Source organism: Oreochromis aureus, linkage group 6, assembly GCF_013358895.1.
Source record: "Oreochromis aureus strain Israel breed Guangdong linkage group 6, ZZ_aureus, whole genome shotgun sequence".
NCBI lineage: Eukaryota > Metazoa > Chordata > Actinopteri > Cichliformes > Cichlidae > Oreochromis > Oreochromis aureus.
The window spans coordinates 19,808,548-19,820,573 of NC_052947.1; the positions used below are offsets into that span (position 1 = coordinate 19,808,548).

The 12,026-nt window shown below is 38.6% G+C and overlaps 2 protein-coding genes across 6 annotated transcripts; one reads left to right on the forward strand and one right to left on the reverse strand.

Moving 5' to 3' along the window:
* Window positions 1-1,007: 1,007 nt before the first annotated feature.
* Window positions 1,008-6,206, forward strand: tacr3l (tachykinin receptor 3-like). Its single transcript, XM_031752323.2, has 5 exons — window positions 1,008-1,374; window positions 1,831-2,019; window positions 2,211-2,361; window positions 5,439-5,635; window positions 5,717-6,206. Exons 1-5 carry the CDS (start codon window positions 1,025-1,027, stop codon window positions 5,913-5,915), a joined length of 1,086 nt encoding a protein of 361 aa, XP_031608183.1. The 5' UTR covers window positions 1,008-1,024; the 3' UTR covers window positions 5,916-6,206.
* Window positions 6,207-7,709: 1,503 nt separating this feature from the next.
* Window positions 7,710-10,841, reverse strand: LOC116330122 (ecto-ADP-ribosyltransferase 4-like). 5 transcript variants are annotated; one of them, XM_039613942.1, is made up of 6 exons: window positions 10,669-10,841; window positions 9,979-10,032; window positions 9,729-9,807; window positions 9,203-9,637; window positions 8,919-9,084; window positions 7,710-8,621 (listed from the first exon to the last, which is right to left on the reverse strand). In XM_039613942.1, exons 1-5 carry the CDS (start codon window positions 10,752-10,754, stop codon window positions 8,965-8,967), a joined length of 774 nt encoding a protein of 257 aa, XP_039469876.1. In that variant the 5' UTR covers window positions 10,755-10,841; the 3' UTR covers window positions 7,710-8,621; window positions 8,919-8,964. The 5 variants fall into 5 exon arrangements, with proteins under 5 accessions (XP_039469876.1, XP_031608185.2, XP_031608186.2 ...); XM_031752325.2 differs by having other exon boundaries at window positions 8,919-9,637; window positions 10,669-10,838; XM_031752326.2 differs by having other exon boundaries at window positions 8,919-9,637; window positions 9,979-10,100; window positions 10,669-10,823.
* Window positions 10,842-12,026: the final 1,185 nt, after the last annotated feature.

Sequence of the window (12,026 nt, forward strand, 5' to 3'; positions counted from 1 at the left end):
TATCACCCTCAGGCTGATTTAAAGCTTCAGACAGATCTAATGCTACAGCAACATTTTGTATGTTTTACAATGAAATTTATTTGATTTCTCCTGAAGTTATGACCAAAATTTGAGCAAAAAAAGCAAAAAATTATACTTGTTTTAACATTTATTGTCACGTTTAACCTAGAATACTCCAACATCTTTAAGCAGATAAGTGATAAATTAACACAGTTCATCGTAATGCTGGATCTTCATGTTCCACCAGTGGTAAGCGTCCACCAGCGATGCTCCACCAATAGAAAGAACTTTCAAAACTGCAGGATAGGGTGTCAACATGATATCCAAAATATTTATTACATTTAAATCAAATGTACATAAGCAACACACAATACCATCAACCACAGATAATACAAATGCATTTCTAGGGACAAACAAAATTTGAAAAGTAAAAACAAAAAAAAAACACCTGCAAAATCTCAATCATCATTTAAACCAGTGTGTTTAGCAGTCTGTAATTTATGAATGTAGAACACTTCCTTGTCTTTCAGATTCATTTGTCTGTCACTTTTTCCATATGAAATTAGGAATGTGATCAATTCCAAGGGCTTGTAATGTGGATTTGATGGTATTGCGGAAGTGCAAATAGCCAGTAACAGTTATCCCAATAGCAACCCATTTATTTATTATATTACTTGTTTATTTGCCTTTGAATTATGTGTTTTAGCTGAAAGAGGTCTATGACTTCAACCAAAAACAATATGTGTTTCTAATAACAGACACTGACAGAACTGCATAAAGTATTAATTTCTCCTTAAAAGTCTGTGTGCTTGTTTGATTGTGCAGACTAAAATGTGAAAACTAGGATCAGAGAGTTTATATGTTTGTTTGATTTGTTGAACGATGGCAGACCCATGTGGAGAATTCTCTCTGCCTCACCGGTCACATGTCCTTTGGGCACGTCGCGCGTCTGTGGCGCATCTTTGTAGAGATCTCTGGCAGCAGCAGACTGAGTGAAACAGATCGGACCGTGCACACCTGAGGAATGGAAAACACAACCAGAGGTCTGACCAACCAGTTCGTGCAGCCTCCGTGGCGCGTCGCGCTGTGGTCGGTGGCTTACAGCACAGTGCTGGCCGTGGCGGTCTTCGGGAACCTGATAGTGATTTGGATTATTCTGGCGCACAAGCGGATGAGGACTGTCACCAACTATTTCCTGCTGAACTTGGCTTTCTCTGACGTTTCCATGGCCGCTTTCAACACGCTCATCAACTTCATCTACGCGGCTCACGGAGAGTGGTACTTCGGGCAGGTGTACTGCAGGTTCCACAACTTCTTTCCCGTCACCGCCGTGTTTGCCAGCATCTACTCCATGACCGCGATCGCCATCGACAGGTACGACTGCGTTAATATTAAGCTGGAGAGACGCGGAAGCCCTTTCGGTGACCTCTTTTTACGAACACTTTTTTTTTTTTTTAGTTTGGTTTATTTTAAAATGACCCCCGCTGTACATCAGTTGCAGCTGAACAGTAGTGTTCAGTGTTATTTTATTCACTGCTTCGTTAATTGTTTTGTCTGAATTTGGTCTGAAAATACTTATTTTTAAATTGTTAAAGTTTTAATTTTTTTCCATCTCTAACTTTAAAAATAAACTACAACTGATGAATTACACACTTTATATGCCTGAAAATGGGTCTTTGGGTCTAATGAGGTCTTGGGTAAATAGTATTCTGCCACAGAAACGGCCATTTCAGGGTTTGCATCCCACCTACCATGGAGAAACTCACACTTGTGGGCATCAACTGATAGCTGAGCTCACTCACTCACTAAGTTGTGGGCTCTCGGTTGTAGGTACATGGCGATCATCCACCCTATGAAGCCTCGTCTGCCTGCTAAAGCCACTCTGGGGGTCATTGTCTGTATCTGGAGCTTGGCTGTGGTTCTGGCCTTCCCGCTCTGCTACTTCTCCACCATCCGAACTCTGCCCCAAAGGACCGTCTGCTACGTGGCCTGGCCCCGCATGGCTGAAGACTCCTTCATGTGAGATCACACTGACACCCTCCTCTGTTTTTCTCCATTGCTAAAAACTTAACCATCCTTATCACAATTCAGATTTGAGCTGTCTTGTTTCTCATAGCTTGCATCACCATCACTCCATCTAAAGCTGCTTTGGCCAAGCAGCTTCACACACTTCCCTTAAAAGCTTGGCATCTGCTTCATTATTTGCACAGGTATCATATCATAGTTACAGTTCTGGTCTACATACTGCCCTTAGTGGTGATGGGCATCACCTATACCATTGTGGGGGTGACACTATGGGGAGGTGAGATCCCTGGAGATTCATCTGATAACTACCAAGGACAGCTACAGGCCAAAAGGAAGGTAATCACTGTGCTCATCCAATGCATTCATCCTCTGCCTTAATGATTTTCTTTTGATTAATAATGTAAAATGTTTATGGAGAAAAACAAACTTGAAATTTAACATAACCTGTTCAATAATCAAATTTTACAGAAAAGGCAAATGTTAGGTCTTCTACATTTACTGTAGCTAACCAAGAAAAATGGCAAAAGTTATTTCTCCTATTTGAGAAAATATATATATATTAAAAAAACACTTACCTAAAACCAGAGAGGAAAACTACCAGCTCTGTAACTGAAATCCAACATGCAAAGTCTTTCCATCTTAAAAGTGATACAACAAGTAATGAAATGTTGAAATGCTTTAAGTTAATACTGCGTTAAAACATCCCAGGAGAAGCGATGGTATGCTAGTGCACAACAGCTATAAGAGTGCAGATGTTTGATGACACATCTGCAGGTTTAAAGGAAATCCCAACACAATGAACAATCAAATGAAAAAAAATAAAATAAATACGAGCACGTCCGCTGACCGCTTCCAGCTTTGATCAGTAAAATGTGATGCAGCAGCGGTTCAGCTTTTATCTGAAAACCATATACAGAACAAATGCACCCGCACAAGCTGTCTCTTTATTGCCGGGCACTAATGTTGACCTTTGCAAACACAACCCATCGAAACAGCCTGATCACACAGAAGTAAAGAAACTGGCCACATCCTAATAGCAGAGGATGGGATCCGGAGGCAGTCGATTCACTCCTCAGCCAGACGGCACAGTGTGCTTTCCAGCAGCTACTGTGAGTGCTGGGTTGAGCAGGGATTAAGGTCATTGCAGATGTCATGATGAGCATCTATCAAGATGGGCCTGGGATTAACGTCAGTTCATTGATAAATGCTCCATGTAGGATTATTCAAAGAGGGACCCTAAGGGTCAGACACTGGAAGTATTCATTGATTAAGGGTGTGTTGGATGGAATTAAAAGGAATAAATCTGTGGTTTTATTTGTCTTTGACCCAGCAACAGTTTCCCAGTTTGATTTTAATGATCTCATATATAGTTTTAGCCATATTTGGCACTTTTTTCCTGCAAACTGAGGACAGAGAACAAAACAACCACATACTTCTATAAAGTTTAAAACGAGTCTGTTGCTTGCAGGAGTCTTTTAAGAATATTTCATGGCACTGCATCAGATAAGAAGCATGCTGTTGCAGATGCGCTTCTGCTCATGAATCGCTGCCTGCTCCTTTTTAACCCCCCACAGCTTTGCATTGTGCTGTAACTCGCTGATGTGTTCTGCGGTGCTCTCTCTTCCATCCTACCTGAAACCTCCTGGGTACTGGTGCGTCATGCCTGACCTTTCCCTCTCCTCATGACAGCCATCCTGGATTCAATGAATCGAAATTATAATTACAGAGAGATAAAAATGGTCAATAAACTCATTATTTCCTACGCTGTGCATCAGAGCTACCACGGTGCCAAATGTTGTACACTTAAGTGGCATTTAGAGATATGTTTGCACTCATAATATGATATTTCTCCTGCTAAGAATGATGTTTAGGATGCAGCTATGGATAGTATGGAAGTTTGAATAAGGAACAATTGCAAAGTGTGACAAAGTGGAATTAATCTAAACTAGCAAAAATGTAGCTTTTGAATATGAAGATTTGCTGGATACAGTTTAAACTATATGTAGTGTGAAAGGTATAAAGTATAGTGACAAATCAATCATCCAACAGCGTTTCTCTGTCCCTATCAGCTCAGATTCAGTTTTACATCCTCCACTTTTTTGTTTAGCTCAGTTTCAGCCCAATGAGCAGCCAATAGGTAATTAGAAACTCAACATCAGATTTTTATTCAGACATTCTGTGGTCTGACAACTCAGATGTAGATTTTTTTTGTTTCACTGTCCAGTGAGGAAGACAAATAAAGCAGCTTACTGGATACTGTATTATTCTTTCTTTAGTCTTTATTTTCATTCTCATTAGAGCCTTTCTGGGGTAAAAGACAAGACATACACAAACAAGGCAGGAGGAAAACAAATTACCCAGATCCATTTGAGTTTCTGCTGCACGCTTACATCTTTAGAGTTATACAAGTTAAATGGTCTCAATCTCTTCCCCAAGGCGTTCCCAAGCTACAGAGCTTACATAAAAATACACATTCAGCATTAGTGGAATTCCTCCTAATCAACATCAAAACCTCACTAACTAATACCAAATGGAACTATTTGGTATTAATAATAATAATAACTGGTAATTTTCCAGTTGAAAGGCTTGTGTCAGTGTTCTATCATTTATGCAAAGACTATTGTTAAAAAGATCAGATGTCTTGGTTTCCCTCAGCATATCAGATATTCTCAGCTCCAGTTTTCATGCATCTATCCTTCACTGTACTGGTACATCCCCATATATAATAAAATCCTGTGCAATCAAATATTTGCTTTAGATTTACCACCACCATGATTTAAAGACACCTTTACTGTATTGATGCTTTAAGAAACTAAAGATAGGAAAGAATAATTTGTTCCTGTTTCTATTCATGGTGGTATGTTCGGATTATGATATAGTCATTTGTACATATTTTTTAAAACATTTTTTTTTTGTGATGCTAACAGCCTGCTACAAAACTTCTGATTATTTTTTTCCATGGTTTATTGTCTCAGATGCCACATCTGAGTTTATCTCATAATTCCCCAGACAAGGATGTTGTGTTATTATGTGATACGAGCACATTTTCTCGCAGTTACTTATGTTACATTTGCCATTTTGCACACTGAAGTAGGCTGTCTGTCAAAAATCACTGTGCTGTAAAATAGACCCGTTTGCAGCACTTTGACAGCAGGAAAATCACGTGTCACTCCTGACACTAATGAAGGCTCTGTTCTTTTCAAGTGCCCCAGCGAGACACGACAGTGTGGCAGCGAGCCAGCATGCAAAATACCAGCACCCAGAAATAGAAGCAGCTGAACGGAATTAAGCCATCATTCATTTTATTACTGGTGCCTCTCCTTTTCCGCTTTCCTGTGAAATGTCAGAATGTCTTCTGGGGGTGGGGGCCCGCCTACTGATTTGCCCTCCTGCTGATGGCTTTTGTCCTGCAGGTGGTGAAGATGATGATTATTGTAGTGGTTACCTTCGCCCTCTGCTGGCTGCCGTATCATGTCTACTTCATCGCGACGGGTCTCAACAAGCGTCTGAGCAAGTGGAAGTACATCCAGCAGGTTTACCTGTCCGTGCTGTGGCTTGCAATGAGCTCCACCATGTACAATCCCATCATCTACTGCTGCCTCAATAGCAGGTGAGTCCAAGTCAGTCTACCTCATCACCTCACCAACACTAATTAGAGCATAACTGCATGTCAGCGTTTTGTCGGCTGCAGGTTTCGAGCTGGTTTCAAGCAGGTTTTCCGCTGGTGCCCTTTTGTCCGGGTGTCGAGCTACGATGAGCTGGAGCTCCAAAGCACAAGACTTCGACCGTGTCACCAGAGCAGCGTGTGCACCAGCATCCTGAGCAAAGACAAGAGCACTCGTGGAAACAGGTTGAAACCCAACTCTGAGCTGAATAATAAAGACAGTTAGGGTGTTTCTGATCCAATGAGCGCACTCCAGCTCAACCTGAATTTTTTAGTTGTGGATTTTTTTATTTCTTTTACATTATTTTGAGCTGATTGCTTCCTTTTTTTTCCCTGTGATTTTTTTTTTTTTTTTTTTTTTTTGACAAACTCAAAGTCTGTTAGTTGCCCCTCGTACAAGAAAAGAGACCAGGGGGGAAGAGAGCTTTTCAGTCTGTGGCACCAAGGGTCTCTGAAACTGTTTACCACTCTGGCTTTGTTTAGCAGACTCTGTGAGGTCTTTTTAAAAGAAAAAAAACCAACAAAATTTGAAAACGCTTTTATTTAATCAGGCCTTCTGATGAATTCTTTTTTTTATGTGTGTTTTTATTTATTTTGATTCTGTTTTAAAATGCTTCTCTTTTGTAATTAATTTTGTTTAATTGTTGTACATCGATTTGTGAATTTAATACCTGTGAAAAGTGCTATATAAATAATCATTATTTACTTATTATGAAGGATTAAAATGGCACGCAGAAGGAGAAGAATGATACAACTAGGCAGAAAAAGGCAGCCTCTTTGCTGGTGGTTAAAAACAAACCAACAAAAAGAAAAACAGGTATGTAGTTGTAAAGCCCTGCCTGTTGATTTGGGCCTTTTATTGTGCCTGACAGCTGACAAAGGAAGTGATGGTGCATTAATCCTGAACACACATAAATCATAGACATACATCTTTTTGATGAATACTTTTGTGGATTATTCTAATTTTAGAAATCATAAATATAACTATGAAATGTATCTGTTTTCCTTTACTATTTTACTATTACTGCCTTCCATTGGTTAAAATGTTTAATAGTTTCATTTTTTTTTTATTATGACATGTTTCTGAATATATTTTTGTTAATAAATTGTCGAAACTTCATATTTTTCGTTGTTTTGTCTACATGAATGTTGTGGGTGTATGTGTGTAAATTGAATTATGTGATCATGTGAGAAATTACATATGTGGTGGGGTTTTTTTTTGTTTTTTGGGTTTTTTTTTTTTGCAAAGGCACTAAATCACACCATACAACTGTGACTACATTTAATTTTTCATAAATGCATAACAAAGAATTTTAAATATTTCTGTTACTGAGTACCCAGAGGTAAAAAGGGAGAACTTTCTATAAAAAGTATGAAAAAATTCAATTTCTCTTGTTTGTTCTGATTACATTAACACATTTGACATCATTGTAGATCTCAGTGGCTCTGATTAACTTCAGCATCAACAGCAATGTTGCTTTACTGACTTTAATGTCTTTAAATCAGTTCTAGTGACACTGTTGTTGAAGGTGTTCAGATGTTACCAGTGTTTCATGTTTGTACATGTAAATTCACAAGTGCTTGCTGATGCAGTTGCAGGAAGCATGTGCTGTGTGAACGGTGTGATCTTTCTGTATATTAGTGTTCTAACAGTATGTAGGTATTAATGTAAGTAATTTGCTAATAATAATAATAATAATACGTATTATAATATTTAAATATTTTGCTGCTGACTCACACATGAACACAAAAAAAGAAATATTTAGCCTTTACAGTGAATGTGTGTTTGTGTGTGTGTGTGTGTGTGTGTGTGTGTGTGTGTGCGCGTCACTAATGTGAAGTCTAATGATGAGTGTTACATTTAGACAGTAATTATTGTCCGGCGACTGGGCCAGTGATGTATTATGGTGTTTAATTTGGGGAACTTGGACTTAATGTGTATATTTGTAAAAACAAAACAAAAAAATCGTTAATTGTAGGTAAAATGTTTGTGTGATCACATTAAATTTGTTGTAAAGCCTTTTGATTTTTGCATGTTGTTTATTTGATGTGGAAACAGAAGGAATCCTTGAGGCATGGTGTCTTTAGATGCAGTCTTAGAGGAAGAGCATTGCTGACTGTAACGACTAAAAAAAGCATTCTAAAACTCGTGAGCCAGTATTTTACAGATATACACACACTGAAGGAAGTTGTAAGCAATATTCAACTTAGAAAATGTTCACTGATGAAAATGTAAAAATGGATGAGTTCACAGATTAATCAAAGAAAGACAGAAAACTGATACCTACGATACTAAATCCTATTTTTTGGTTCAAAGATTCAGTTCATCTGTCAGACTCATAGTTTACTTACATGTGACATTGGCTGTGGCTGCACATGAGCCTAAACATGTAACCCAGTGTGGTCTACACCAATTTTCTGAACCTAAAAACAAAATTTCTCAACTATTTGGATTTTCTATGTGCCACTCTGCCTTGTTCTCAGTCCTCTCGTGCCAGCCCATTAAAAAAATCCTGGAAACACTCCTGCTGTGGGGAGTTAAAGCTCCACAACACTCAGTCTGAATTCAGCTGGTCACAGCTGCAAGTAATTCCCATCTCTCATTTGTTGTCATTCTTTTAAAGTACACAAGTACAAGAAATAATAAACACATGCACAAATAATAAATGTGAATTGGGTCTGTAATTCATAACATATGACAGAAGCAGAAAAGAATATTTGATTATATTTTGGCAGCCTACTTTAAAACTTTATTTGGTAGATACTACAATCTGCCAAATAAAGGGCCAATAAATTGTGAAATGAATAAACAAAGCAGTACTGTAGATGATAACACTCAGGAAACTGTTTTTACTAAACAGTTACAGAAAACAAAGATGAGGCCGCAAACACTGATACAAGCCACAGGGTGGAGACAACAGCTGGAGGAGACCTGAAGACATGGAAACAAAGCAGAGAGGGGGTTTACTGTAATATCGTTTTTTTAGTTACTAAAAACCCAACATGAGACATTTCCAGATGGTAAAACCTCAGAGATTCAGAACATTTTGAAATTAATAATTTATTTGAAATACATATAAATTTTTTAAGTAGCTGGATATATGAAATGTTTTCATGTGCTTTAAACGGTAAATATTTATGTCTTTAATACCACACTGCTTCCAAGATCAAAATTTGTGAAATTAATATGAAAAATATTTCACTTTAATTGAGAGAATATGAATCTTACCGTGAAGAGATGTAACAGTTGTGTGAGCTGTTCAGTCCTGAGTGGTTTAAAACAATCTCAAGGTATTCGTCACCATCCGATGTAGTTTTTGTTTCCACTCGTTCCACAGTGAAAACTTCTGCTGGCGATAAGAGTACTTCATCCTGTTCTTTACCGCACATGTAGTCTTTCAGGTTGACAAAGAAACAAGAAGTGAGATGTAAAATAGTACTCTCAGTGACATCTTCAAAACTCTGTAGCTCTTCATAGTCTGAATGAGCTAAGGTGAAACTTGTAAATCTCACTGTGGAGCCTTTCTGTGGTTGGTTTTGACCATCTTGAAAAACATAAAAGTTCTTGCACTCCTTTGGCTTCAGCAGCCTCATGGAGTCCATCAGCAGGAAATGAAGAGACTTGAAGTGGAAGTTGTTTTCATAGATGTTAACATTTCCACCCATTGTCTCTATTGCATTGTTCAGTATTTGTATGAACGATTTATCCCCTTGAGGATAGACTGAAAGTGCAGCAGTATGCTCTTTTCTTCCTCCAGGAATCTGCTTTGAACACTCGATACTTTTAGTCCACGCTTTCTGAAATCCTTCACTGTTGCTTAGTTCTTGTTTTAACACGTCTGACTCGATGAACTTCTTCATGGCCTCATCACGGCATCCATCATACTGGTCATCTACAACATCTGTGGTCTTTTGGACATCCAGTAATCTTGTATCCTGTGCGGTCACCTTTAATTGAGGTGTATCACATTTTAAAAAACACATTTTTAAATGTATAATTTTTCTAACCTTCTAATATTTTTTTAAACACAATTCTTACTTTGTAGCAGACAAGTGTGAAAATTATTGCAGCAAGAAGCACTTTTCTTCTGCACCCCATTTTTTGTTCTCTTCTTCTTCTGAAAGAAAGCACTGCAGGATCAAATGTGGACAGAAAAAAAAACTTTAACACTTTACACAATCCAGAAACTTGGACCTGACAAGATATAAATAATCTGTTAATTGTTTGGTTTCTGTGGAATTTGGCAAGTTTAAAATTTTAAATGTTGGAAAGATTGAAAAGCACATACCTGAAGCAAGAAGAGTAAACTTGTGTTAGCAACTCACAAAAAGGCTGCATCAAACTGCAGGGAACACAGGGTGTGGAGTGGAATGAATCAAAATGTCATACAATAGAACTTCTTAGTCTTTCCTGTGGAAGGAAGTAAAAGGGCACTGGGGGTCAGTTATCCAGTTATTTATCCTGCTTAAGCTACCCAATTCCTCTAAGCTTGTTCAGGTTTGTTGTAAAATGCTTTATAGCCAGAGTAATGGTTGCATAGTTTTGCCCCTTCAAACCAGCAATAATTTATCTGTGTTCTAACATAATTTCAGTACAGCTGATGGGGCCAAATACCTCAGTAATCCTTCCATGCAGCCTTTATCTAAAGTAAACAGGAGACTCCAGCAGCCCTAGTTGAACATCTTAAAGTTACAGTGTGACAAGTTCTGAGCTCACAGTACTGTTGTCCACACTGAGCAGTAACTTAACACATTAACCTCACTACATGATTTTGCTTTGATAGTAAGTAGTGTCATGATGTACCCACTTACAAACATTTCACTGTGACATGTCAGCAATCAGCATGGAAGAAATGTAACAATAATTTTCTTAATATAAACTTAATATAAAGTACTAGTGAAGTAATCACTTGATGCTCTTCATATGATATAACTGGTAAATTAAGCACTAATCTAAACACTTTTTAGTGCACACATACCTGATGACTTTCCACTGTATGTAGCATTGTTTTCTCCGCTGTTCTCTGGTGCTTGTTAAGAGTAAATTCCTGCTGAGCAAGATCATGTTCTGTTTCCTACTTTTCACTCACGCCCTCCCTTGCTTTGCAGGAAAACATGCATGCTAAAACTTAGGTTTGCAGATCACTCTGACAGGACTTTGTACTGCAAAACTGTTCAGTTAGAACAGAGGAAGGAGGGAGTGCTGTGGATTCAAGCAGTACCAGGCGTAGAGATTAGATAGAGTTTCATATATTTCACATATATTTCGACATGAATGTCCATGGACGGACTTGTTTTCCAGCACATCCCACAGATGCTCAACTGTGGTGTTGACTCAAAAAATGAGTTTGAGTCAACACCTCAAACTCATTGTTGTGATCCTCAAACCATTCTTGGACCATTTTTAGTTTGTAGCACCTGCTATTGTAGCATTTTGGTAATCTCAGTCTCACACTGAACGTGCTCCTGTGACGAGCAAGCATGTCATGGAGTGGGTGGAAGGTTTTGTGCAGCATTTTCATTATCTTGGACAACATCCTGCTCTTAGACACCACCCTAAGTGATTCCAGCTCCATCCCCACAACATTACTGGCCTTGTGGATCAGTTTATTGAGTCTGTTGGCATCTACATCCCTCAAGCTGCTGCCCCAGCATGCAGCATAGAGGATGGCACTGGCCACAGCAGACTCAGAGAAAGTCCTGAGCATTGTCTGACAGATGTTAAAAGACCTAAGCCGCATCAGAAAATAGAGATGACTCTGGCCCTTCCTGTAAGTGCAGTTGTGTTTTTAACCCCATCCAGTTTATTATCTATGTATACTCCAAGGTTTTTACAGTCCTACAAATGTCCACATCAACTCCCTGGACTGAAACAGGGGTCACAGGTTTCCCGGTCCTCCTAAAGTCCACAATCAGTTCTTTGGTCTTTGTCAAATTGAGCTGCAGATGATTCTGCTTGCACCACGTGACAAAAGAGTCAACCATAGCCCATTACTCCATCTCATCACCCTCACTGATGCATCCCACATTTTAGCCCACTCTTCTTTCCAGAATAGTTTGAATTCAGCCACATTGCTGGGTTTTGCAGGTTTTATTTATATGATTTCTTGATTCAACGGGACTGTGTGGCTGTCCTCAGCTTTCCAAAACATGTAGTGAATCACAGTTAAAAGATGATTTTGGCAGATGGGTCGGAGGAAATTGTGTAAGACAAAAAAATTATAAATAAACTTTATATTACGTTTGAAATGCTGTAATATAGTTCAAATCAAGGCTTTTATTTTGTTAAAACGCAGTTTTAATCCAGGGAGTGTAAATCCTGTGCTGTTGGTGTTTC

Bases quoted from the DNA above. Each gene is read 5' to 3' on its own strand.
- tacr3l (XM_031752323.2), top strand. From the start codon at position 1,025: ATGGAAAACACAACCAGAGGTCTGACCAACCAGTTCGTGCAGCCTCCG. The intron at 2,362-5,438 runs GTAATCACTGTG...TTTGTCCTGCAG, and splicing joins AGCTACAGGCCAAAAGGAAG to GTGGTGAAGATGATGATTAT. The intron at 5,636-5,716 runs GTGAGTCCAAGT...TGTCGGCTGCAG, and splicing joins TACTGCTGCCTCAATAGCAG to GTTTCGAGCTGGTTTCAAGC.
- LOC116330122 (XM_031752325.2), bottom strand. From the start codon at position 10,754: ATGATCTTGCTCAGCAGGAATTTACTCTTAACAAGCACCAGAGAACAG. The intron at 10,033-10,668 runs GTATGTGTGCAC...TGTTCCCTGCAG, and splicing joins ATACAGTGGAAAGTCATCAG to TTTGATGCAGCCTTTTTGTG. The intron at 9,638-9,728 runs GTAAGAATTGTG...CCTCAATTAAAG, and splicing joins TCACACTTGTCTGCTACAAA to GTGACCGCACAGGATACAAG.